Here is a 24,886-nt window from a genome sequence, read left to right on the forward strand (position 1 = left end):
GTCTTAAAGACATAATTTACCCAAAAATGAAAATTCTGTCATCATTTACATTGAAGAACATGGGTAACCAAGCAGTTTCTGGTCCCCATTATCTTGCATAGTATAATATAGTATAGAAATCAGTGGGGAGCAGAAACGGTTTGGCTACCCACATTCTTCAAAATATCTTCTTTTGTGTTCAAAAACTCATAACAACTTGAGTGTGAATAAATGATGAACGAATTTTCATTTTTAAGTAAAAAAAGAAACACTTTTTTTTAAAAATATGTTTCCGTTATTCTTTTGGTGAATGTGGTCTGGAAAAATTTTCCCTGAACCAGGAACCACTAACATGAATGAGCAGGTTATGGAATAGTATCTTCACCAGATAACTAATGCAAAACAAAATTCAAGACGTTCTTCCTGGTTGAAACTATTGCCAGTTGCCGGGCCGGCTGTATTGTACTTTCAGTCTTTCATCAATCCATCCACACCAGTCCATCCACTTTAGGTTTCTAATCCCTGTTTCCCATGAAGAGATCCTCCTTGAGCTGATCCAAAACCACCATACTTGCTTCTCACTGGTGGAACAAACTCTACTCACTACATTATAACGAATCCTGAAGACACATCTTCTATATGCATTTCACACAGAGTACTTTGCATCAACCATCTTTTGGCATTAAAATATTACGGTCAAGATTTACTAAAGAAGCGCAGTATCAAATTAGTGCTGAAGAGGCATGGACAGTTATTTTTGCATCTGAGTTTTCCTTTCAGACGGAAAATTTATGGGAGGAGAGTATTCAATTGAATCACACAATGCTTTTTACTAACATTTGCGCTTAATTACTGGTATTTGCGCCATTATTTAACACCAAAAAAGCATGTTCAAAACTATTTTAATTTGCCCTGTTTTGCATCATCTTTTTCCCTAAAAATCCAGAAATGCAGGAAAAAAAGGAAAGGCAGACTTATGACTGTGTCAAGATCAGCACAGTATGTCTCATAAATAATCAGATAATTTTACATTTTTATAACAGGGCAAGGTTAAATTAGGTGGTAAAATGTAACGTGGTGTGACTCTGAATTATTAATTCATAATATGTTTAAAAATGTATTAAAAAAATACTTTTTAGTACTATTTACCTTGAAATTGAATATGTAAACGCTTTGAAGATGTCTGGGTTCATATGTATTTGAGGTGTAAAATATAATTTGGAATCTATTACTTGAGTCAATTTTAATCAATACATTTCAGATTTCTTGAAAAAGGTTTAAAAAGTCTTTTTAAACAACATGACGAATGAATACAAAGTGCACAGTTCTGAGGACTTATTTTAAATATTGTATTGTATTTTAAAATAGAACCCCCCCCCCCCCCCCTTCATGGAAACTCTTATATGCCATTGACCCATATGTAAGATATCTTAGCCATTATTTTTGCCGTAATGTGATATTGTTTGTAATCATAGTAATTTGAAATTATTACATTGTAGTATGTTCCATTTTTGCTGTGAGGCATAGCTTAGCATGCAGCAGGGGTTCTCATCCAATCCCAGGAATAGCCATTAACATGATTTGTGCACTTTATTGTAAGCCAGGTTCGTAAGAAAGCATCTGCTAAGAACATAAATGTAAATGTAGACGTGTCATGTACAAGGTCATGAAAAATGCATTACCTCTGTCGGCTAAGCACTCGCCCTTTTCATCAGCGTTGGCCGCCTCAGCGTTCTGTAAAAAATATAAAATAGCCCTTGAAAGAGAGAGGCCCTATTTTCTCTGGCTCAGATTGAAGCATTAGGATGATTTTTAGATATAGTTTACATATCCTTTCTATGCATTTTACATTTGCTTTTTTTTCTGATGTGATAGACCTCTGATCTCGCTTCATTACTTTTCATGATAAGGTTGTGCCCTGCGATCTGACCGAAACAGAAACCGAGGGGACTCCACGGGGATCCATTCTCACTCTGTCACCTTACACAAAGAAAAACACAGCTAATGCATGACTACTACATGAAAGGGCAAGAAGAGGAGGACGAGTCTGGTGACAACAGACGTATCTCCTAGTCTGTCATCTCATCACTGTTTAAGAGTGTTTGGGAAAGAAAACCTAAGCAGACCCTGTTGGGATGGTGGTGGGGGATGCGAAGGAAGGGGATCCTGGGAAATGGGCGGTAGTCATGGCTTGGGTTACTTGTGTTGTGGGCCTCTCCGCCCAGGGGGCTGCACCACACTGCCACCATCTTCTACTCCTGTGGGCGTTTCAGACACACTGATCCAGTCGCCTCAATAGGCTTGGGTTTCCCGTTTCCCCGCTGGCCGATGCAGGCCGCAGATAACTTTGTCTCCATGCTTGTATCTTTTATCTCACATCTGGGAGTCTTGCCTGGGAGCTGGATGATGACTACAGTGGCTGCTTTGTCTCAGCCCTTGTCATTACAAGGCTCAGGTTGCGGGCGGAGCTGGCGGACCTCCACCTGAGCTTGAGAGCCGTCCCATCGTGCACACTCCCGAACATGCTTGGCCGTTGGGTTTTTAGGGGGCGTGGCCTACCTGGCGCAGGGTAAAGTGAGGGGGGAAAACACATAGGTCTTGATGACTCTGCAAGTTCTGATGGTTATCTTAGAAATTATCCCTCTGTAATTGCTATGAAAGAATGTTGCCTGAATGTTTAGGTGGATTTCACTCCACCTCCCAGCTCGCCGTGCCCGTGTGCCCATGCGAAATGCACCCAGGGTCTCCAGCCCATTAGCTTTCCTGTGTATGTGGATGTTTAAAAGCTCTCTGTTAAATTTACAAAGCTAGAAAATAATGTAATAATGTTTCATGTATTACAGGATGGCATACTACTTAAGTGACAATTATAATATACAGTACATATATATCAGAACTACCAAAACCTAAGCTAAACCTAAAACAATGCAATAAGCATTAACTAAATAAAAGAGAAAAAAAGGTATATTACTGCTTACAAAAATTTGTAGAAACTAAAAAATATTATTAAATGTCATCTTAAGTTAATGTGAGGTCTGGGAATGTACTTTCACTTTTTTGTACACAAAAAGTAAAATTAAATATAATCTAGTGGTTTTTATTAGTTTAAAGTTTAACCAATAAACAGCCTTTTAATACTGCATTTTTGATTTGTAAATGATTACAGTTTGTCTCTCTCTTTTATATATTTATATATCTATCTATATATATACAGTACAGACCAAAAGTTTGGACACACCTTCTCATTCAAAGAGTTTTCTTTATTTTCATGACTATGAAAATTGTAGATTCACACTGAAGGCATCAAAACTATGAATTAACACATGTGGAATTATATATGGAATTATATACATAACAAAAAAGTGTGAAACAACTGAAAATATGTCATATTGTAGGTTCTACAAAGTAGCCACCTTTTGCTTTGATTACTGCTTTGCACACTCTTGGCATTCTCTTGATGAGCTTCAAGAGGTAGTCACCTGAAATGGTCTTCCAACAGTCTTGAAGGAGTTCCCCGAGAGATGCTTAGCACTTGTTGGCCCTTTTGCCTTCTGTCTGCGGTCCAGCTCACCCCTAAACCATCTCGATTGGGTTCAGGTCCGGTGACTGTGGAGGCCAGGTCATCTGGCGCAGCACCCCATCACTCTCCTTCTTGCTCAAATAGCCCTTGATGCCTTCAGTGTGACTCTACAATTTTCATAGTCACGAAAATAAAGAAAACTCTTTGAATGAGAAGGTGTGTCCAAACTTTTTGTCTGTACTATATATATATATATATATATATATATATATATATATATATATATATATATATATATATATATATATATATATATTTGTGCTGGGCAACGATTAATCGCAATTAATCACAATTTTCTTAAATACTGTATATACTGTGTGTGTGTGTGTCTGTGTGTGTGTGTGTGTATTTGTGTGTGTGTTTGTGTGTAAACACACAGTACACACACATATAATATGTACACAAAAACTTTTATTTTGGATGTGATTAATCACTATTAATCATTTCCCAGCACTAATAAAAATTCTGAGTGAGAAAGTGGTAGTATGAAATGTTTTTTACGGTAATTTTAAGCATAAATTTTCTATTTTACCTGTCAGATATCACTATGACAATTCTCTTTTAGGTTTTCAGAAAACTAGTCAATCATAAATAAATCCACCTGTGAATCATTGTGCACATTTGGACAAGGAAATCTATAATACCTAAAGGAAGCTTTTCCATTCATCTCAATGGCTGTCACTCTCAGCTGTTGTATGTATTTTGGCTAATCACCTGAGCAGTGAATGCCATATGACTATCTACTAGGCAGCTGAAGGAAAGTTTTGCTACAATGACGCTAACACGCTAATCACCAGCAACTATCCTGCGCTGAGCCGTCACAGTCAACAGAGAGAAGAGAAAATGTGAGCCTAGCGAAATAGATTTAATGTTAAGTTTGAATACACAATCAGTTTGGAATGGAGAAAGATTTTTGAGGAGCCCGGGTTTCAGCTTGAAGTTTGCAAAATAGCAGATGTTAGCAAAACTGCTAATTGCTTGTGTCATTATTATCATCTCTCTCATACACGCACTTGCAAAAACACAATGTTTACACTCTCTTTGGATATTATTTGCTTTAAAAGTACCTAAAGTCAAAGGATGCCAGTAGTTTTATCATTTTTCCTGCACTTTTGTCTCACTCCCTTTTGTAAGTGAAAGAAGAAATTTTGAAAGCCTTTAAGCAAAGAAGCCGCAGATTACACTCAATGGCTTTTTCTCACTGAAAATAGTTAGCCACAGGTTCATTTTGGGTTAGCGCGTCATGTTGAGGATCTTTTTAAAAACCTCAAGAAAAGCACAGAGAACAGTGGTTAGTGCTTTTAGGGGGAAGAATCCAGCACAAGATGTTTGACAGAGTGGGACGACGCTGAGGAAATGGCGGTACTCATGGCGAGAAAGAAAAGAATACATCAAGCCCTTTTAAAAGAGGCCGGACAAGATGAGAGCGGCCCGAGTGGATGAGAGTCCGTCACCCAATCCTTCTCCTGTGAACCGGGGCAGGCTTATAACGCTATTACACTGCACTTTGCTAATGGTGTTAAAAAAGACAAAGAGGGCAGGTCAGGGAGAGTGGGACGCGTGATACACTTAGCTTTAGAGTGCATGGCATTACTATCATTTTCTGTTTGATGCCCTCTGACAAACCCAGTCCCTTTTACGCCAAGAGGCAGAAACCCGAGAGCAGCTCTTTTGTGTGTTTGTTATGGGAGTGACAATTAGGCGGAGGACATTAGTTTGTGTGTGTGTGTGTATGTCCGTTTACAGGCTTGTATGCATGTGTTTAGTTTTACATGCATGTCAGTGCGTACAAGCATCTCGCTCCACTCTGGTTTGTTTGTTTGTGATGGCGTATTTTCTAAGACAGGTGTTTACTCACCCCATGATGAGAAAAACAGCATGTTATCACACTGTGGAGAAAAGCGCTCACCATCACACAGCGCGGATCCCAGCAGCCCCCTAGAGGACGTAACGCGCACAGAGAGTGGATTTCATTCCCTTTAATCGCAGTAAGCTGGTGCCATGCCATCAAATACACACTTCACACCACCTGAAAGTGATTACATATGACGGAGGTATAAAGGGTTAACATTGCACGCAGCCTCTCTGTATATATTCCATGCATCAATAGTTCAGATGTTTTCAGAATATATTATTTACAGTATGTACTACTATTTGAATGTAGAACAGATTGGACACTTATTTGATCATAAATACAGCAAAAACAGTAATTGTGTGAAATACTATTACAATTTTAAAATGTAATTTATTCCTGTAAATAAAGCTAAAGTTTAATAAATTAATAAAAACAATTATATATTATATTTGATTGTTATTTTATATCCTAAAATTATAAGTATATGGTATGTGTATAATTACTGTATACATTAAAATATGTTTGTGTATATACATAACCTTTGTATAAGTAAATATTATCTCATAGGGATTGTGTTTGTAATAATAATCATTTTAAAATGTTATGTTGAAGTGTGCAGGTGTTGTGTGATGAAGTTGCATTTCCAGTTTCCTGTTTTCTAGGAGTGTGTGCCTGAGAAATCCTTGTTAATCTCTAACATCTGCTATAACCACTACTGCTGTTACTCTCTCTCACACACAAAGGCCTACAAATGTGTTGTAGGTGTTGTAGGGAGTCTATGTGTCGTGGGTGGTTTGTGTTGTTTTAAGCATTGTGTGTGTTGTTGAAGGTGTATGGTGTGTATTGGTTTAGGCAGTGTGTGTTTTTTTTTGGGGGGGGGAGCAGTGAGGGATAAAGACTGGATGCAGAGTGGCTTCTCAACAGGCATCTGCAGGTACGAGAGAGAAGTTTCTTAGCTGAGCCATTAAATCCTAGAACCTTATTACACTCGCCGTTAGAGCAAATGGTGACGAAGAGATCCAAACGCGCATATTTAAAATAAATGGCAGACATCCTCAGCTTTTAATAACAGTTTTTTTCTTAAAGTTAGAGAAAAGATAACAGTAAAAAAACTTAAATATAGTGGCATCCCAAGTGTCTGAGACCACGCTGGGATTAAAAATCTGAATTAAACCTGAAAGTTTTAGGATTGAAAAATTCATAAAGAAATGTTGTGTAATGAATTGTTTGCATTATAATTGTTTGTGAATGAATTTATTTGGATATTAGAAATATACTGTGAATGCATTACTGACCAACATTTGATTTTTATTGTTATTATGTGTTGGTATCATCCAATATTTTTGTTATTGAGATGTTATTGTGCTTGCTAATTTTCACAATTTTTTACATTTTGATTTAACATTCACATAATTTCTAAAAACACTGATAATTTAATAACAACTAACTTTTTTTCTCTCAAATTTCTAAATAGAGATCTGTTTTTATACTGTACATTGTTTTTGTGAATTATAAAAGTATAGATCTGTAATAACATTTATTAGTTGTTTACCATCTAATAATTCAAAATACTTAACCATTGTAAAAATAGTAAAACTAATCTGTATCAAACGTTATGATTATGGGGGTCTCCGTTTTTTTAAACCCTACTGTATAGAAATATGAATCATAAAACAGCATTTCTCTTATGATAAAACACTGAATCTATTTCAGTATAATATTGTGTCCTCATTCAGGAGTTGATTGCAGAGTCATGGCTTATTGTTCACACTCATACATGTGCACAAGTGACCTGGGTCTAAATCCATTTCCGGTCACTTCCCAACCCCAATTTTTAGCATTTTCCATGGATTCTGTCCTGCTCTGGTTGATTACAGGCAAAAAGCCCAAAATGAAAATTTGTGTTAAAAATATTAATATGCATACATACAAGGATGTAAACATACAGAGTAGGTGAAGTGGAGCCGCCATGTGTTAAACATCCTCCATTAGCAGCCCATTAGAGCCGCAGTACAATGACAGACAGCATCCCAACGCCGCTGCTCTCTGAGCACACTTTTGATGATAGAACACCGATTTGCTTGCTGTCCTTTCATTTGCTGGACTGCACCAGTCACTTCTATTTTCTCCCACCGACTTTCAGTGACTGAAAGGTCTCACAAAGCAGGCAGAGGCATAAAAATGTTATTAAACATGGGGGCGTAGTGTTGCAGTGAGGACGGGGTACTTTTATCTAACAGCGGTCCAGAGTAAACGCCGTGTGAAGAGAAGGTGGATGTGAACATGAACCTTTCTAAAGAACACACAGAACCTGGAAAATTACAGACACACAGACCTGCTCACCTGAACGTATAACTAGACTTTTGTGTTAAAGAAGGGGCACAAAACAACTATTACTTTTCCTCTCACACAGGGCACATGTGTTTTGTCCTCTGGGTCTTGTGTCCTATTCTTCTTTTTTGTTTGTTTTATTTTTCTCGTCCAATCCCCCCTTGACAGAGTTTTTTAGCCCTGGCTGAACGTCAGCTGGGATAACGTTTGCATAAATGCTGTGATAGAAAAATTGCTCAAGCAGAGTTGGAATAACAGGAGAGATTGCTGGGAGATGTGGAGGGAGGAGGGGGCCATGGAGGTCTCAGCGTCTGCCTGACACAAAGAACAATAAACATGTTCCACATGGGGAGAAGTGGTCCACAGACCAAGCCCAAGCAGAGCATGTGGAAATGGGTTCCAGACCCAGAGCCTTCGGCACAAAGGACAGTTCTCACACACATGCACACAAACACACACATGCTAAACGCATGCCCTCTCCCTCTGTTTGGTTTAAACACCAGCATGAAATGTGTCACTAAACTCCTGACACCAGAACTAACCTGCCATCATAATCTCAAAACTCATGCGGGCCCAGTACATAGCCCTGCAGCATGCCCGAGGTGGTGATGCATTTGAGGCAGAATTACCCCTGAAGTGTTTGAGTCTTGTGCCAGGTTATTAGCTGGCTGTGTTTGACCTAAACTATTATGGCCAGGTCATTGGTTAGTTGCAGAATAAACGCACATATTTGCTTTGGCTGCAACTGAACTAAAAGTTTGGGACAGAAAAACAACAACAAGAACTTCTAAATGAGGGCCAAACTCAACAAGACCTTCACAAACTCATCATTTCTGTTTGACCTGGCAGTGCTTGGCAAACTTTAGCATCTGCTCTATGGCAAACTGTGGCACACAATTTTATGAATCACTTTGCTTAGAGGGAGGGGCTTTCTAAAGAGGAATAAGATTGTCTGATTTCTCTCTCCTTCCAGACAGCTAGACTGTCCAATAGCACTGAGGTAAACCTCCACCGTACCGCAACTTTCGGTGGTTGGTGTAACACAATACATAAGATGTTTCATTTATAAAACACTCAAAACCACTTTTCCACTTCAATAGTCCAGTCCTGAAATTCACAACATTGCATGAGAGAGACACATTAAATATTCTAATGGTCAAACTGACTTTCTTTGTACCAGTCAGAAGCCTCTAAATACCATGATAAATCATGGATTCTGTCTTACATGGACTGCTTGCTTGGCTTTAACTTCTTCCAATGAAGATGCTTCCTGCCATAGGCCTGGAAAAGCATACTCTTCTACATGCAAACATTTGCTAAAGGAAGTTCTGAAATCTGGATCTGAGGCTCTCTGTCGGCCAGACGCTGCCGTAAATCACGGCACTTCAAACCCTTCTTTGACCGCACCGCCAGGAAAGTTCACCCCGAGAGTCACCCTACTCCTAAACACGCCAAACGAGAGTGGTTTGGTCTGATTAATTGAAGTCCCATGGGGATGATAGCAGCTGAAGACTGAACCAAAGACCCATAGACCCCCAAAATCCAGAGATAGATTTCGGCACACATACATTCCTCCAGATGGAAAGAGAAAGAAACTTAGTACAGGTTTTGCACCAAAGGCATACATCACCATTAATTAGAAATTTCTTTAATTAGAAATTTTAGAAGCAATCAAGGACATATATAATGAAACAAATTAAACAAAGCTTTCAAGGACGTATTTAATGAATCAAAGTGCATCAAGAGAAGTTTATAACATGGATATACTGCATGCTTCAGTGTTTTTTTGCTTCACCATAATTCCACAATTTTCCTACTACATCAGCTGCTTTATAGTGTTCTTTGAGTTGCCTACTTGGTTCTTTAAAAGTTAAAAATATAATGTAAAAAAAGAAAAAAAATTATATAAAAAATTATATAAAAAAAATATATATATATATATTGATTTAATATTATAGGATCTGGGTTTCTGGGTTCCTTTTGAATGAACTTGTGTTATAGGAATTAATTTCTCTCAGAATTTTCTCCTAAAAAAACAGAAGGAACTGGGACAATTGTAGACATAACATTACATAGTATATCATGACAAATGTGATCCCAATTTGAAACCATTTTTAAATCTTTTATGAAAATTGTGATATTGAGGATCTTATTCTTAGGGTAGAGTTCTGAGGAGCAAAATACTTTAGCAGAAGTCCCATTTTGTTCTCCATTCAACTTCACTGTTGTCCTGAAATGATGATATCTACTGTGCGATTTTTCTTGCTTAGGAGAAAAGGATAAAAAAAAGTTATTTGTAAACCTAAATAGGTTATTTTTGGCATCAGACTGTAAAAGCTTTTTGGGTTCTAACTGGATTGTAGGCATGATGAAAATATCTCACTGTGAAAGGGAGGTTATACAGCTCATTTAGAGCTGATATGAGATCAGTTGTTGATGTAGCGGCGGAAGAAGAGTTCAGGGAGGTCTGATCGGGCCTGAGCTCTGAGGACTCGAAAAGGAAGTAGACCAGTGACTACAGTGTGATTTATGAAGCGAGCTCACCTAACTGCATGCATTAGCTCTCTCTAAACATTCTGGGCTCACTTATTGATATTTCCATCTGTCATCTCCCCCCTCCGCTACCCCGTACCCACCAACCACTGGCTGTAAGGTCATTTTTTATACAGAGATACTTTTGAATCAAAGGGAATGACGTGTTGCCTCAGTGTGTCGGATCATTTGGCCGACTCCTCCAGATTTAATGACATCTGGGAGTGAAAGGGGGGACGGGGCATTGATATTGATTTGTTAAGGCGTAATGCACCGTATGAATCTGAAAGAGATATGCCTGACCCGCGGAATGTGTAGTAATGATAACGCACTTTGCATTAAAGGACCGCTAACACATGTTTTTATGGCAGGGTGATTAAATTAAGAGCTCCGTAAACATCAGGAGGGTCCTATGGCAGAGTTCTGCTCCCATTACTCTTTGCTTGGCTCTCGATATCGTTTACTGGAAAGCCGTGATTAGAAGCAAGATGACACAAAAACGCATAACAAGAAAATAAGACAGAGTACACACATCTCTGGAGAGAACGAAGCATTACTCTCAGGGAGAGAAATATCGAAGTGCTCTTTGCTGAGGCGGTATGAGATGAACATGGGTTGTTTTTTCAAGATGTTTTATTGAGTTCATTGGATACAAGGCGAACTAAGACAGCATCAGTGATGTAGTCCAGGGCTGCATTTGCCCAAAAGCATCGTAAGCTTAAAGGGATAGTTCGCCCAAGAATAAAAATTCTGTCATTAATTACTCACCCTCATGTCATTCCAAACCTGTAAAACCTCCATTTATCTTTGGAAAACAAATTAATTATTTTTTTATTCTATTTTTCTTTGCGCACAAATAGTAATCTTGTAGTTTCGTAAAATTACGGTTGAACACCTGATGCATATGGATTATTTTACTGATAACCTTGCTACGTTTCTGGACCTTGATTGTGGTAATTACATTGCTGTCTGTGGGAGGGTTAGAGATCGCTCAGAATTCATCAAAAATATCTTAATTTGTGTTCTGAAGATGAACGGAGGTCTTACGGGTTTAGAACGACATAAGGGTGAGTAATTAATGACAGAATTTTCATTTTTGGGTGAACTATCCCTTTAAGTACATCATAGACCTATGACCATCTTTTGGGAAACGCAGCCCAGGTCATTGATCATATAAGCATGGGGGTTTAAAGTATTGCTGATGGCCAAAGAAGAAAGTGACACAAAAAATTTGAGAGAGGGATAAAGTCATTCATTGTGACGGGGGTTGTTCTCTGGGCCTCGGTGATAAGGCGAGGAGATGTAAAGCTGAAGGAGCTTCAGCTTGAACTTGTGCTGCTACAGCTGGTGTTTGGCCTGTCTTGGTCCTTTGACAGTAATTCCAGACCTAGATTAGCTGTCATCTGATGCCAAATCTCACTCCAAACACGCACCACCCCCCCACCCCCCTTCTGCCCCCTCACCTCTGGCCCCGGCCCTGCCCTCTCTCCCCTCAAAGACCTACAGAAAAAGAGTTGTGTGATGTTCTGATCCATGTAGACAACAGTCGGCAAAGTGAAGCAGCTTTTGAGTTCTCTTACAAGAGCTCTCTCGTACTGCGTCTTAGCTAAGACGCTACGGGAAAAGCCTCTTTTCATGAAATACTGAAGCAAAAAATTATCCTTAATTTTGTATTTTTGTAAAGCGCATTTGCAGCAGTACACAGCCATAGGCGAGACGTCTCGTTCGCTCATTGGCTTGTTCTGCGGCAACTGCACAGCCTATCGAGCGCGGGCTGATGCAACATCGCGCCCTTCTTGCCACTTCCCGCCGTAACGGGTGTGGCCCAACCTATAAAAGGAGCTCGAAAAGGCTGACTCACCTGATTTTTCATCTCTTCAGCGAAGCTCACGCATCGCTGGATCACGGAGGAAGCAAGCGCCGTCTGAGAAAGCACATCAGCAGGACGAGCCATTCTGAAGCTGCTGGCATCGCCGCCTTCCACTGCCGTTCCTGCTGCGCTATCCGGCGCCTATATCCTTTCAATTCTGTTATATCCAAGCTGTTCTTTATGTGTGTGTGTGTGTTCGCCCTGCGACACACCCAGATGTTTCCCGAAAAAGGTGTAATTTCTGGTGTCCCGGCCACGGCCGATGGTGCTATAAATGTGGTGACGATGCCCACTGCTCAGTGCCCATCTCCACATATAAGCACTGCCCTTCACACAGGGCTCGCGCCCATAAAAGCAACTCAAGTCGATCACGCGCACTACATAGTAGACGTGCCCACTCCTCAGTGCCCACAATCACTATGTCACACGCGTCATGTGGTTTCTGTAAAAACGAAACCCGTGCAAATTCGTCCGGCCACGGCCGATGGTGCTATAAATGTAGTGACGATGCCCACTCCTCAGTGCCCATCTCCACATGTAAGCACAGCCCTGCACACAGGGCCTGCGCCCATAAAAGCGACTCAAGTCGATCGCGCACACTGCATAGTAAGCGTGCCCACCCCTCAGTGCCCACAATTACTATGTCACACGCGTCATGTGGTTTCTGTAAAAAACAAAACCCGTGCACGCTCGTCCAGCCACGGCCGATGGTGCTATAAATGCAGTGACGATGCCCACTCCTCAGTGCCCATCTCCACATGTAAGCACAGCCCTGCACACAGGGCTCGCGCACATAAGATCGACACAGATTGGTCGAGCGCGCCACATAGTAAACGTGCCCACTCCTTAGTGCCCACATACACTATGTCACATACGGCGCGTGGCTTCTGTAAAAACGAGGCCCGTGCACGTACGCTCTGCACAGGCAGACAGCGAGTTGAAAGTGGTAAATGTGCACATATGCAGCCCACAGTTACTCGCAGACATATCGAGTCCCACGGGACCTGCTCAGCCTTCCCCCAGTCGGTTAAGCGCCGGGACGGGGTCGAGGAGGAGCGATCTGCCCGCTGTGATCAGCGCGCTCCCCGCCTCAAATGCGCAGCACATCCGAGCGCCGCCGTTGCCCGGTCAACAGAGCGTGCTTCGCATCCAGCCCTTAGCCATTCATGCAGATGCATGGTCAGCGCTTCCAGGGGTTTCGGATTGGGTGCTACGCATTATAAAGAGAGGCTACTCGCAACAGTTTTTTTTTTTTTTTTTGACGCCCTCCGCGCTTTTCAGCGCGCGTCGAAACTACGGTCAAAACAGAAGTAGCACACATACTTCGGGCCGAAATATCAAAACAGTTGAGCAAAGGGGCTGTAGAGCCTGTGTCTCAAGCTCAAAGCGAGGGGGGGCTGTACAGCAGATACTTTCTGGTGCCCAAGAGAGACGGGGGTCTCAGGCCCATACTGGATCTAAGACAGCATAACAAGGCATTGATGAAACGCAGTTTCAAAATGCTTACGACCAGGAAACTCCTCGCGCAGATTTGCAGAGGGGACTGGTTCATGTCAATAGATCTGAGGGACGCGTATTTTCAAATACAGATAGCGTCAAACCACAAGCGATATTTGAGATTCGCCTTCGAGGGCCAGGCATACCAGTTTACAGTCCTCCGTGGCTCCTCGTACGTTTACGAGGTGCATGGATGCATCGCTCGCTCCTCTCAGACTCAGAGGCATACGAGTGCTGAATTATTTGGACGACTGGCTGGTTCTGGCCCGATCACGAGCGGAGCTCGTGGACCACAGGGCCGTTTTACTCGATCACCTCGAGAAGCTCGGCCTCAGTGTCAATTGGGCGAAGAGTTCGCTGAACCCCAGTCAGACGATCCTGTTTCTGGGTATAGTTCTGAACTCGTGTTCCATGACGGCGCGGCTGTCACCACAGCGCGTGATGGGCATTCAGCGCGCAGCGAGTTCTTTCCGCTGCGGCGCGACCGTGTCGCTCAAACACTGTCAAAAGATGCTGGGTCTCATGGCCTCAGCATCTCCGGTTCTGCGGCTGGGCCTGCTCCGCATGCGCCCCCTGCAGTTCTGGCTGAAGGCTCGGGTGCCGCGCAGAGCGTGGGCATCTGGCCGGCTGCATTTCAAGGTCGATCAGAGCTGTGTTGCGGCTCTAGCACCTTGGACAGCGAACGGCTGGTACCGATCAGGTGTAAGCCTCGGGACTTCCCCGAGTGTGAAAATGGTGTCGACGGACGCCTCCACTACGGGATGGGGAGCGCTGCTCGAAGGCAGACCGTCCTTTGGCCTATGGTCAGAACAGGAAAAGCTCCATCATATCAACTGCCTGGAAATGCTGGCAGTGGAGAACGCGCTGACGCGCTTTTGTCCCCATATCAAGGATCACCACGTCGTAGTCCGTGCGGACAACATGTCCGTGGTGTCCTACATAAATCGCCAGGGCGGTCTCGGGTCCCGAAACCTGTGCAGGCTGACGGAACGCCACCTGGTTTGGGCTCAGCGCAACGTGCGCTCGCTGAGAGCAGTGCATGTGCCTGGACTGCAGAATCTGGGTCCAGACAGGCTGTCCAGAGGCAATGTTCCTACGGGCAAATGGTCTCTACACCCGCAAACAGTCCGGCTGTTGTGGGAGAGATTTGGCATGGCGGAGGTGGACCTCTTTGTGTCCCACGAAAACGCTCACTGCCCCGCGTTCTTTCCAAGAACGAAATGTGACCGGAGTTGTGGTCCCTCCATGTGTGGGCGCTCAACGGTTACCCGCTGATCTCGCAGTGGGAGTGCTAAATACCATCACTCAGGCTAGAGCTCCGTTGACACGACGTCTGTATGCCTCGAAGTGGTCGGTGTTCTCCAGCTGGTACACAGCTCGAGGTTATTCACCCCTTAGTTTTGAGGTGACGGAGGTCCTCTCCTTCCTACAGGAGCTGTTGGATAAGGGCAGAGCCCCATTCACGCTCAAAGTTTATGTGGCGCCATTGCGGCGTTTTCTGAAACGGCGTCCGGTCAGTCAATAGGAAGGAACGATTTAGTCATCCGGTTCCTCAGAGGAGCTAGGAGGCTGAATCCTCCCAGACCTCCGTCAGTCCCTATGTGGGACCTCGCGGCGGTTTTGGAGGCCTTGAAGGGTCCCCCTTTTGAGCCTATCCAATCGGTTAGCCTTCAGCATCTGTCGTTCAAGACAGTATTCTTGTTGGCTCTCGCTTCTGTGAAGCGTGTGGGTGATTTGCACGCGCTCTCGGAGAGCCAGTCTGCTTGGAGTTTGGGCCCAATGACTCAAGGGTCATACTCAAACCTAGGCACGGTTGTGTTTCGAAATCCCTCAACACACCGTTTCGGGCTCAGGTTATTGCCCTGTCTGCCCTGCCGGTGTCAGGGGAAGATAGAGACTCGAGTCTTCTTTGCCCTGTCAGGGTTTTAAGAGCTTATGTGTCTCGCTCTGCTGCCTTTCGGCAGACGGAGCAGCTGTTTGTCTCGTTCGGTGGACGTTCCAAGGGAATGGCTGTTTCGAGACAGACTCTATCCAGATGGATAGTTGACACCATAGCGTTAGCTTACGCTTCCAGGGGCCTTCAGTGCCCGTTGGGCGTCAGAGCACACTCCACAAGAGGCGTCGCCTCGTTGTGGGCGTAGTCTACTGGGATCTCCTTGCAGGATATATGTATGGCGGCAGGTTGGGCCTCGCCGTCTACATTTATCAGGTTCTATAACCTGGAGGTCCCCGCCTTGCAAGCAAGGCTGTTGTCGGTATAGTCGAATCAGGGCCCTGAGGGGAATTCTGAGTTCACGAGCGCTATGCGCTGCCGACTGTTATATGGGCAGTATTTCGTAAGACCCGCATTGCCACATTGGTCAGGCCTTGCCTCGGCTGTGTGATGTCATATTGCCGCATCTACGGATGCTGCTAGATATAGGACGGAGGGCTTTTTCCCTTTTCTGTCCTGGACTCTCTGTGAGTCCCTCAGGTGACTGTGCACTGTAAATCCTGGGCGTTGCTTCAGGTTTAGAGTGAGGCGCACGAGTGAGGCGCACGATTCACTCTGGTTCGCTTCGGCGATGAAATAAATCAGGTGAGTCAGCCTTTTCGAGCTCCTTTTATAGGTTGGGCCACACCCGTTTCGGCGGGAAGTGGCAAGAAGGGCGCGGGCTGAGGCTGTGCAGTTGCCGCAGAACAAGCCAATGAGCGAACGAGCCGCCTCGCCTATGGCTGTGTACTGCTGCAAATGCGCTTTACAAAAATACAAAATTAAGGATAATTTTTTGCTTCAGTATTTCGTGAAAAGAGACTTTTCCCGTAGCGTCTTAGCTAAGACGCAGTACTCGTTCGCTCTTCTAGAGAGAACCGAGGTTACGTTTAGTAACCGAGTACGTTTTCTTTGTATAACATGTGATTTGATTTTTGGGGGTAGGATGTTTTATAGTTTGTCAAAGTCTTTAGTTTCATTCCATAAACCTGCCTCCAGATCCAATCTGGTCTCATAGCAAATACGTAACTGGGGGCACTTTTTCGCGAGACACGAAATATGTACAAATAAGGACATATCACTGCAGTTTCCAAAAGAATTGACCACTAGATGCAGTAAAACTCCGAAACCTTTTATTCCTTTTCAGACAAATTTACAGAGTTTAGATTAATAAAGGGTAATTTTCGCACAATTACTTGAAGAATATAATGTTATGACTTCAAAACAATATTAATATGCTGGGAGATTTGAAAACTGATGCATTAGCATCGCTCATATCCAGCTTCATATCTTTGGGTTTTCAGAGGCGTTAGGTTTGTTCGGTAGCTCACGGAGTACGGAGACGGACTTCAGAGGTGAGGAGTTTCGGTTTAAATCACTTGTAACCACAGTTCGACAAAGCATTTCAAATCTGCATGTAAGGAAGTTGAAATGGGACAGTTACATCAACAAATGGATTTTTATATCAGTTGTGCATTTGTTAACTCTATCGGGTAGGTTTAGGGTTGGGTTTGGTGTAGCAACGTAATAAAAACACAGAAATACGTACCTAGATAAGCGTAATAAAAACATGCCAGGGTTCACGTAATGAACCCGTGTTTTAGTGTTACTCAGTGGACATTTCCCTTTGAAACTGCGGCGAAACGTTTAGTCAGGTATGTAAAACTGCACTGTAAAAACTGTGAAATTAATCAAATGAAATTAGTTAATTGCACTCAAATAATAATGAAAGTTCATTGGACTTAATTTAAATAAGTTCTGTAAACTCAAAATTGTGTTGTAGTAAGGTGAACTTAAAATTATTTTCTAGTTCCCAGCATGCTTTGCATCAGAAAACAAGGAAAATAAATGTAGAAATTAAGTGTTATTTTGTGTGTTTTTACACAAGATTAAATTAGAGGGACATAAGTTAGTACTTAAATGTTGTGTTATATTAGAATTTACAAAGGTTTCTGTTATGTTGGTTTTGTAGTGTTACCGTTGTGGTGAAGAGTAGAGCCTGTGGTTAGGTTGAGGATGGACAGCAAAAGACAAAATTTGAGTGCATTTCCCACATTATATGAGTTGAAAAATAGAGAAGATTTTGAGTTAATTACTTCCTAATTATAAGTTGAGAAATGTCAATATTTATAAGATGACATTGAGATAATTAAGGCAAGTGGAAATGTAATTTTTTATTTTATGTAAACTTAAAACATTTAAAAACATCACTTAAATGTTTTTATTTTTGAAAGTTTTGGAAAACGATAAATGTAAATGAAATATATTATTACTTTTTTCTTTATGGTTACTTTACATGACATGCTTTTTAATATATTGTTTCATTCTTGCATCGTCTGTATTTTTATAAAGCAAGGGTTGCTGCCTATGTAGGAAATTTCTAATCTGTCGTTTATGAGATTCCATTCCAGCAGGTTTTAGCACAGACCTTTTGTGTATAGGCTTTTGTTGACTTTTGTTGACCCTGTGTGTTTCTTTTGATTTCATCTCGTCTTTGTTTCCCTTTGATATTCTCTTAAATTGGATGAAGCACCCGGGTATAGCATCTCATAGTGTGAACACTTGATTTGAGTTTGCTGTCTTGTGTTCTGTAGTGTCTGTAGTGAAGGGGGCTGCTTTGATGGTTTGGAAGATGGAGGATGGAGCAGGTGTGTCAACCGCACTGGTGACAGACCATTAGAGTCTCTCGGCTGGAGCTGTTAGATCTTATTCATGTAATCTTCACACTGTGGACAGAAAAAGAGGATCTGAAGAACTCAAGTTCACACACGTTCATGTGTGTGTTTTGCTGTGTCTGTGTCGACAATACATTCTGTTTTCTTGTGAACTGCAAGGCTTCATATCATTATCGGTAAAAAAAAAAAAAGGCTTCATCAGAAATAAACATGGTGATACATGTGACTTGAGGGTGAGTGAACGATGACAGGATTTAAATTTTAAGGTGAACTTTCCCTTTAAGTGTCCGAATGCTTTTTAGTAACTCTGCATTCGACTGCACATGAAGTCACAGTTCCACTGAAGTAGCTGCAGTTTCTGCGTCTCGAGTCCTACCTTCCTGCAGGTGCTCAATTTGTGTCTAAATTGCCCCAGCCAGCAAACTCATTTCAGAAGAGCTGGGCTGAAGCCAGACCATGTGAAAACCCTTAATGAAGTGGCTTTCTCACTCTGAACCCCTGTCAATCTCTGCTCATCCAATTCCACTTGGTCATTCCAGTCATTTTGGCCCTTAGTGCCAAGTCCCCCTCGACCAATCCCATCCTGTCACATACAACATGGAAAATATCTGCACTATGAGTGACAGGAGCTACTAGCAATTTCTCTTTCGAGTTTTGGGTTAAAAGATTGCACGTTCTCAATCTTCGGACTGTCATTGTGAGAACTTTTGCAGTTTTGTCGATCTCGACTAAGTTGTTTGTCTTTATTTCCTCAGATTCTTGCATGGTGAATACACAGTGGAAGTGGCCATCAACGACTACCTGGACATCTACTGTCCACACTATGAGGACCATCTTCCTCAGGAGCGCATGGAGCGCTACATCCTTTTCATGGTCAACTATGACGGCTACACCACCTGCAACCACCACATGAAAGGCTTCAAGCGCTGGGAATGCAACCGCCCAATGAGTCCGAATGGGCCCCTCAAGTTCTCAGAGAAGTTCCAGCTGTTCACACCCTTCTCTCTGGGCTTTGAGTTCCGCCCAGGTCACGAATACTACTACATCTGTGAGTAACCTCCTCCCTTCTTACTCTAATTCTTTAACTTCGAACCCCTCGTCTGCGTTTTCCTGTGACCAGGTGTCAGTATGGCCCCAAGGTGCAATCATTCATTGAACGAATGGTTCTTGGGTTACAGGAACTATAGAGGGTAAAGTAAAGGAAGACTCGATAAGGATGGGCAGACTTCACAACAACATCTGATCAATAACATATGCCACACTGTTCAGTCTGCTGAAACCTGTTATTTGGTCTCTAGAGACCTATGGCTGAATGCAATAAAATATATGCCAGTCCATCTTTGGTTAATGCTATAACGATATGTTTTAGAGAACCGAACACAAAATGTAACTGAAACTTAAAATTACAGGTTGCACATCTTGAATTTACATTAAATAAATCTGTTATGCACAATTTTGTATATAGAGCAGGATATTGTTTGTAAATGGCTGGCTCATCTGCAGTAGACATGTTTTACCAGAGTAAACAAACAGTAACATAAGTTTCCCTGATTTGACATCGCAAAGGATAACACTCAATTGTTAAATCCCTTTCGATTTTTGTGTTATTTGCATGGGGTTTGTTTCTGAGGGACGATTTTCTTGATTTGCTGAAGATTGAAGGAATGGGTCACCACCCAATAAAAAAGTAATTTATTTAAAATACATTATTTTATAGTTATAATGAAACTTTATTTGGAGTATTTCATTGTTGATGAGGATTGTGTGATCTTTGAATAATATCTGCCTTTAAATGCAAGATATTTAAAGTGTATCTAAAGTATACTTGCAATAGTTCCACTTTAGCACAATCAAATATATGACACTTGACCTGGTCATAAGGGTAGATTTTTGTTAGAATTGGACGATATTTGGCTGAGATACAACTATTTGAAAATCTGGAATGTTACGGTGCAAAAATTATAATAATAATAATACTGAGAAAATCACCTTTAAAGTTGTCCAAATGAAGTCCTTAGCCATGCATGTAAAAAAAAAAAAAAATATATATATATATATATATATATATATATATATATATATATTTATGGTAGGAAATTTCCAAAATATCTTCATGGAGCATGATCTTTACTTAATATCCTAATGATTTTTGGCATTAAAAAATCAATCATTTTGATCCATACTAAAGACTGGTTTTGTGCTCCATAGTCCCATATATAATTCAGTATACCATTCATTCATTTTTTCATTTCATATTTTATTTCATTCTTTAAAAAAAAGAAATGAAAATACCATTAGTTGGACTTCAGTACTTCCGCACAATTAAAGTACATTTAGTACAAAATTAGTTTTTCCAATTTAGCAGACTTTAAGTAAGTATTTGTATTAATCAGATAAGTATGTAAATGTATTTTTAGTATACCTTGGCTGAAATAAATGTATTTTAAATAAATACTTGTATATTTATTTTTTACTAGGGTTTAAAGAGATAGTAATTAACTCATCATCATCCATCTTGTGTTTCCAAACCTGCATGAAGCTGAAGTTTCTTCAGTGGAAAATAAAAGAGAAATTTAGCAGAATGTTCATGTTGTATACAATGAAAGTGAATGGGGACAAAGGGCTTTTAAGAAAAGGACTAATTATAAGCACCATAATTTTGCGTTATAATGTGCCATACAGATTTGGAATGATAATAATTTTTGGGTAAACTACCACTTTGATTGAAAGGTTTTGACGTTCGGCATGCAAGACATTGTTACCTTTCTACCTAATACTTGGACCAGTAGACAGTTGTGTTATATTTTCACAGAAAATATTAAATCCACTGTGCATTACCAAGAACTAGTAAGTCTTTTTTTGACTCAAACTATTGTTCATGTGTCCACGTTTAACACATTTCTGTACAGTAGGAAGCTTTTTCTCTATAAAACTGTTATGTTGCATTTTGGTGCGGTGTGCCAGGTGGACCACTCTTTTCCAGCGCTGGCCACTTTAAACATAAAAATAAATTATACTGTCATTTAAATGTCTGCCACGCTCTATTGCATTCATTGAAGTCATGTTTGCTGCAGTTGGAGACATTTATTATAGTGATTTGAATGTCTAGGACTTTAATCAGAGGAGTCGAAGCAGAAAGTCCGGTTCTAGTTAAGTCACTTGGGAGCAGAGTTTGGCAGTGTCCTGGTGTCTCCTTCCTGATGAAAATGTCAATTTGTTGAATGGCATGTGCAATATTAGCCGTGCACTTTGCCGCTCTGAGTGAGATCGGTGCAAAACCAGTTACCAAGGCCATCATGCGTAACTGTCCAAATTATGCTGATTGGTCAAATCATATTTAACAGGAGGATCCTGATGGGGGTAATTGCATCCACAGCTTCTGGGGTGCCAGCTATTACCATTTTTCAGATAACAGCTAAAAGCCATTAACCTGGAGGAGGAGTTTTTGGCTCGGGATGGTGCCCGGACGACAGGCCTGACACCTCGTCCTCCTGAGGCGGCCCGCCCACTGCCTCAAGGTCAGACCTTCGCCCGGCCGGACGAATCGAGTGGGGTTCTGCTTTATCCTGTTCTTTTGCTCTCACTTGCATGACAGGGGGGGATTTGCCGGGGTGCATCTGTCCCTGTTTCACTAATGGTCTTGTGAAAGGTGTCCTTTGGCCTGATAAAAAGGGCTCCCGCTGGGCACAGGCAAAAGGAAAAGGCTCAGGGCAGCACGCAGGATGCATTAATGAGGCAATTTCTCCTCTTTTTTGTTTTTTTCCCCTTCTTTTTTATTCTCACTTATGCTTTTTTCTGTATGTGTGTGTGTGTGTTTATTCCAACTTTCAGAGAGAGAAGGGACTTTGAGAGCAAAGTTTTCATGTGATAAAAGAGTGCAGCTTTTTTATTTTAAATGAATGCAGCTCATTATGTAGAACAGCATGATTTCTACCGCTTGCCATGCTTGCCGTGTCCCGGGTTGCCTTAGAACTAGCCCTGTGCCCTCAGAGCTCAGCAGTTCAGAGGTTTGGGGCTCAGGGGGACCCAACCTGCAGCTCCGCTTATGACTATAAACCTCCCATTGTGTGTCAGGACACCTGATGCTGAAAGCATAATCACACAAATTGCTCTTTTGAAAGCTAAAAGCACATTTGTCCTAATAATCACTGAAGACTCGTTTCTAATGGTTCGTGGCCATCTGTTGTATCTAACAGCCAAAGATTTAGAGGTCAGAAATAAAGAGCAGGCTTTAAGGTTAAGTATGAAAATCTGAGGGCTTTCTGTGCTTAAAGGAGTAGTATTACCTTTTACATCTACTCTAAAAAAGATGTTAACTTATCAACACCTTATGGTCTAAAATATCTTGCAACCGAACACATCAAAGTTTCAGTCAAGTTTGAATGTACTGAAAGTGAAAATGAGATTTGATAGCTGTGGCAGACAGAAATGTTTGTCTTTTCCTTACGCAAAGCTATTGTGTGTGGCTTTACGACACTTTGAATATAGCGCACAAGTCCTATTTCCAACTTTTATGGTACTTTTTGTTATTTTTTAAAGCTTTATAGTGTAGCTTCAGTTACACTTTCTCTTTCGGAAAATAGCAACTCACTGAAGAAGATGAAAAGAGTTTGGGTGAGTAAACAGAGACAGATTTTCATTCTTGAGCAAACTTATTCCTTTCACTTTAATGTGATTTGAAAATGTGCTGCTCGTTTGACCCAAAGCAGGCGCAGGGTGTCTCGAGTGGGTATCGCTTCAAATATCATGGCTGTCCAGGAAATGTGGTAGGCGTCACAGAAATGTCGCCAAACCAGCGGGGCGTCCCAGACCTTCCTTCCATCCATGGGACGTTGTCACCCCTTTGCGAGGGGAAAACGGAGACACAGAAGAGGGTCAATCAAAGAAAAAAGAAAGGAAAGAAAGAACCCAGGGTTCAAAGTTTGCACTCGAGGCCGGGTGTTTCTTATGCCTGTCCTGAGCTGTTTTTAATGCAGTCCGGCCTGTCGCTTGGTGCGAGAACCCGCTATTGTGCACCTTTTGTTCCAGACAGCGGCCTGGGCTGAGAAGTACTTAGTCTGGCTATTCATCAGACGAGGCCAGCTCCTCCTCCAGAGAAGTGTTTGGCTACTATCAATATTGTTGCTGTCATGGCCCCTGGGGTTATGAGGCAAAGGGCTCTGCCACGGGGTTACGGGGGGGTGACCGAGGCTTAGTTTGGTTATCCCACAACAATAGAGGATGTCCATCACCTTTGGTTGGACCCCGCCTCGACCCACCGGAGAGGGTGACTGAGTGAATGGCAACTGTGACATTCTCACAGGCCTGTCTGCTTGAATACAGCAAATGGGAATTTCAGACACTCCCAACACACACACTAACACACACACAGCGCACCAGATCTCTGATAGCCCACTGTTCAAACACACAGAAAAAAAAAACTTCTAAAAAATCTAAAATCTCTTTTTTGTCACTTTTCATCATACTGTACATAATTAATCATAGCATAAGTTTATTTTCGAGTGAGTGTTTTTTTTCTGTTTGATAATTTCTTAACTAAAGTGGTTAAATGTGCCATTTTTTAAATGTTAAAATTCTCTTTTATCCCACAGAGCCAAAGTTAACAATTTGTTGGTTGGTTCCTCTGAAAAGTGTGTAATCACTGTGTCTCTGAGGCACTTTCAAAACATTTCTCTGTTTGTTTGAGAATTCCAACCAGCCCGACATAGCAACAGTGATGAACGATGAACAGAATTTGATAAAAAATTTAAATTAAAACAGCAGCATTGTGAAATATTATTACAAATTGAAATCAAATCGTAATATGCTGATTTGTTGCTCAAGAAAGATTTTGAAAACCATGATTATATTTTTCAGGATTCTTTTACCAGTGGAAATTTCAGAAGAACAGCAGTCAAAAAGAAACATTTTGTAACAGCATAAATGGCTTTACTCACATTTTTTATCAATTTAATGCATTTTGGCTCAAGTAATTTCATGTGTTTGGGGTAGATCTCGTATTTTTCTCTGGCCAATAAAAGATGGGGTAAGAGTCTTTGAGAAACCTGTTTGAAAATAATAATTTTTCCATTCCAGTCTTAATACTTACTTAAAAGAAAAGCATAGTACTACTGTTTTTCTATGGGGTTTTTTTCTATATGTTTTTTATTAGTATTATTATTATCATTATTACAATGCTACTTTTTGGTACTATTTTTTGTTTAGTCTTTTTTTGTTGTTGTTTTATAAAATGCAGTAGAAAGGAATTGTATGAATAACAAAGTGATTACTTTGTCCACTAAACTAAAATGTAAGCTTAGATTTTGAGTTATTTTTTATAAAAGCATGAGAACACTATGTGCCAATTTTTCGTCCACACACTTAAGAACACCTGTTAGAGCAGAATTCACCCAAAAGAAGCTTTTGTGCAGAACACATCAGCTCTCCATTAGCTGAGCCGCTGAGTGATTTGTGGTAATTGCTAAAGGAATTTTTATGTATCTGAAGAGCAGACAGAAAACTGTTTCATGGCAAAAATCATGATTTGTTTTCCATTTGCGATCTTGAAAAATTAGCCAAAAATCCATTTGTGTGCTTTTGAAGGAGATGAGGGGAA

At 41.3% G+C, this 24,886-nt stretch overlaps 1 protein-coding gene across 1 annotated transcript in view; it reads left to right on the forward strand.

The window, feature by feature from the left end:
• LOC132126626 (ephrin-A2-like) overlaps positions 1 to 24,886 on the forward strand; it is a 122,419-nt gene that overhangs the window by 92,455 nt on the left and 5,078 nt on the right. Inside the window, exon 2 of the mRNA XM_059538000.1 lies at positions 19,047 to 19,339. Within this exon, the coding sequence (XP_059393983.1) occupies positions 19,047 to 19,339 (293 nt within the window). The remainder of the gene's footprint in view (positions 1 to 19,046; positions 19,340 to 24,886) is intronic.

The sequence above is a fragment of the Carassius carassius genome, chromosome 44, assembly GCF_963082965.1.
Source record: "Carassius carassius chromosome 44, fCarCar2.1, whole genome shotgun sequence".
Lineage (NCBI taxonomy): Eukaryota > Metazoa > Chordata > Actinopteri > Cypriniformes > Cyprinidae > Carassius > Carassius carassius.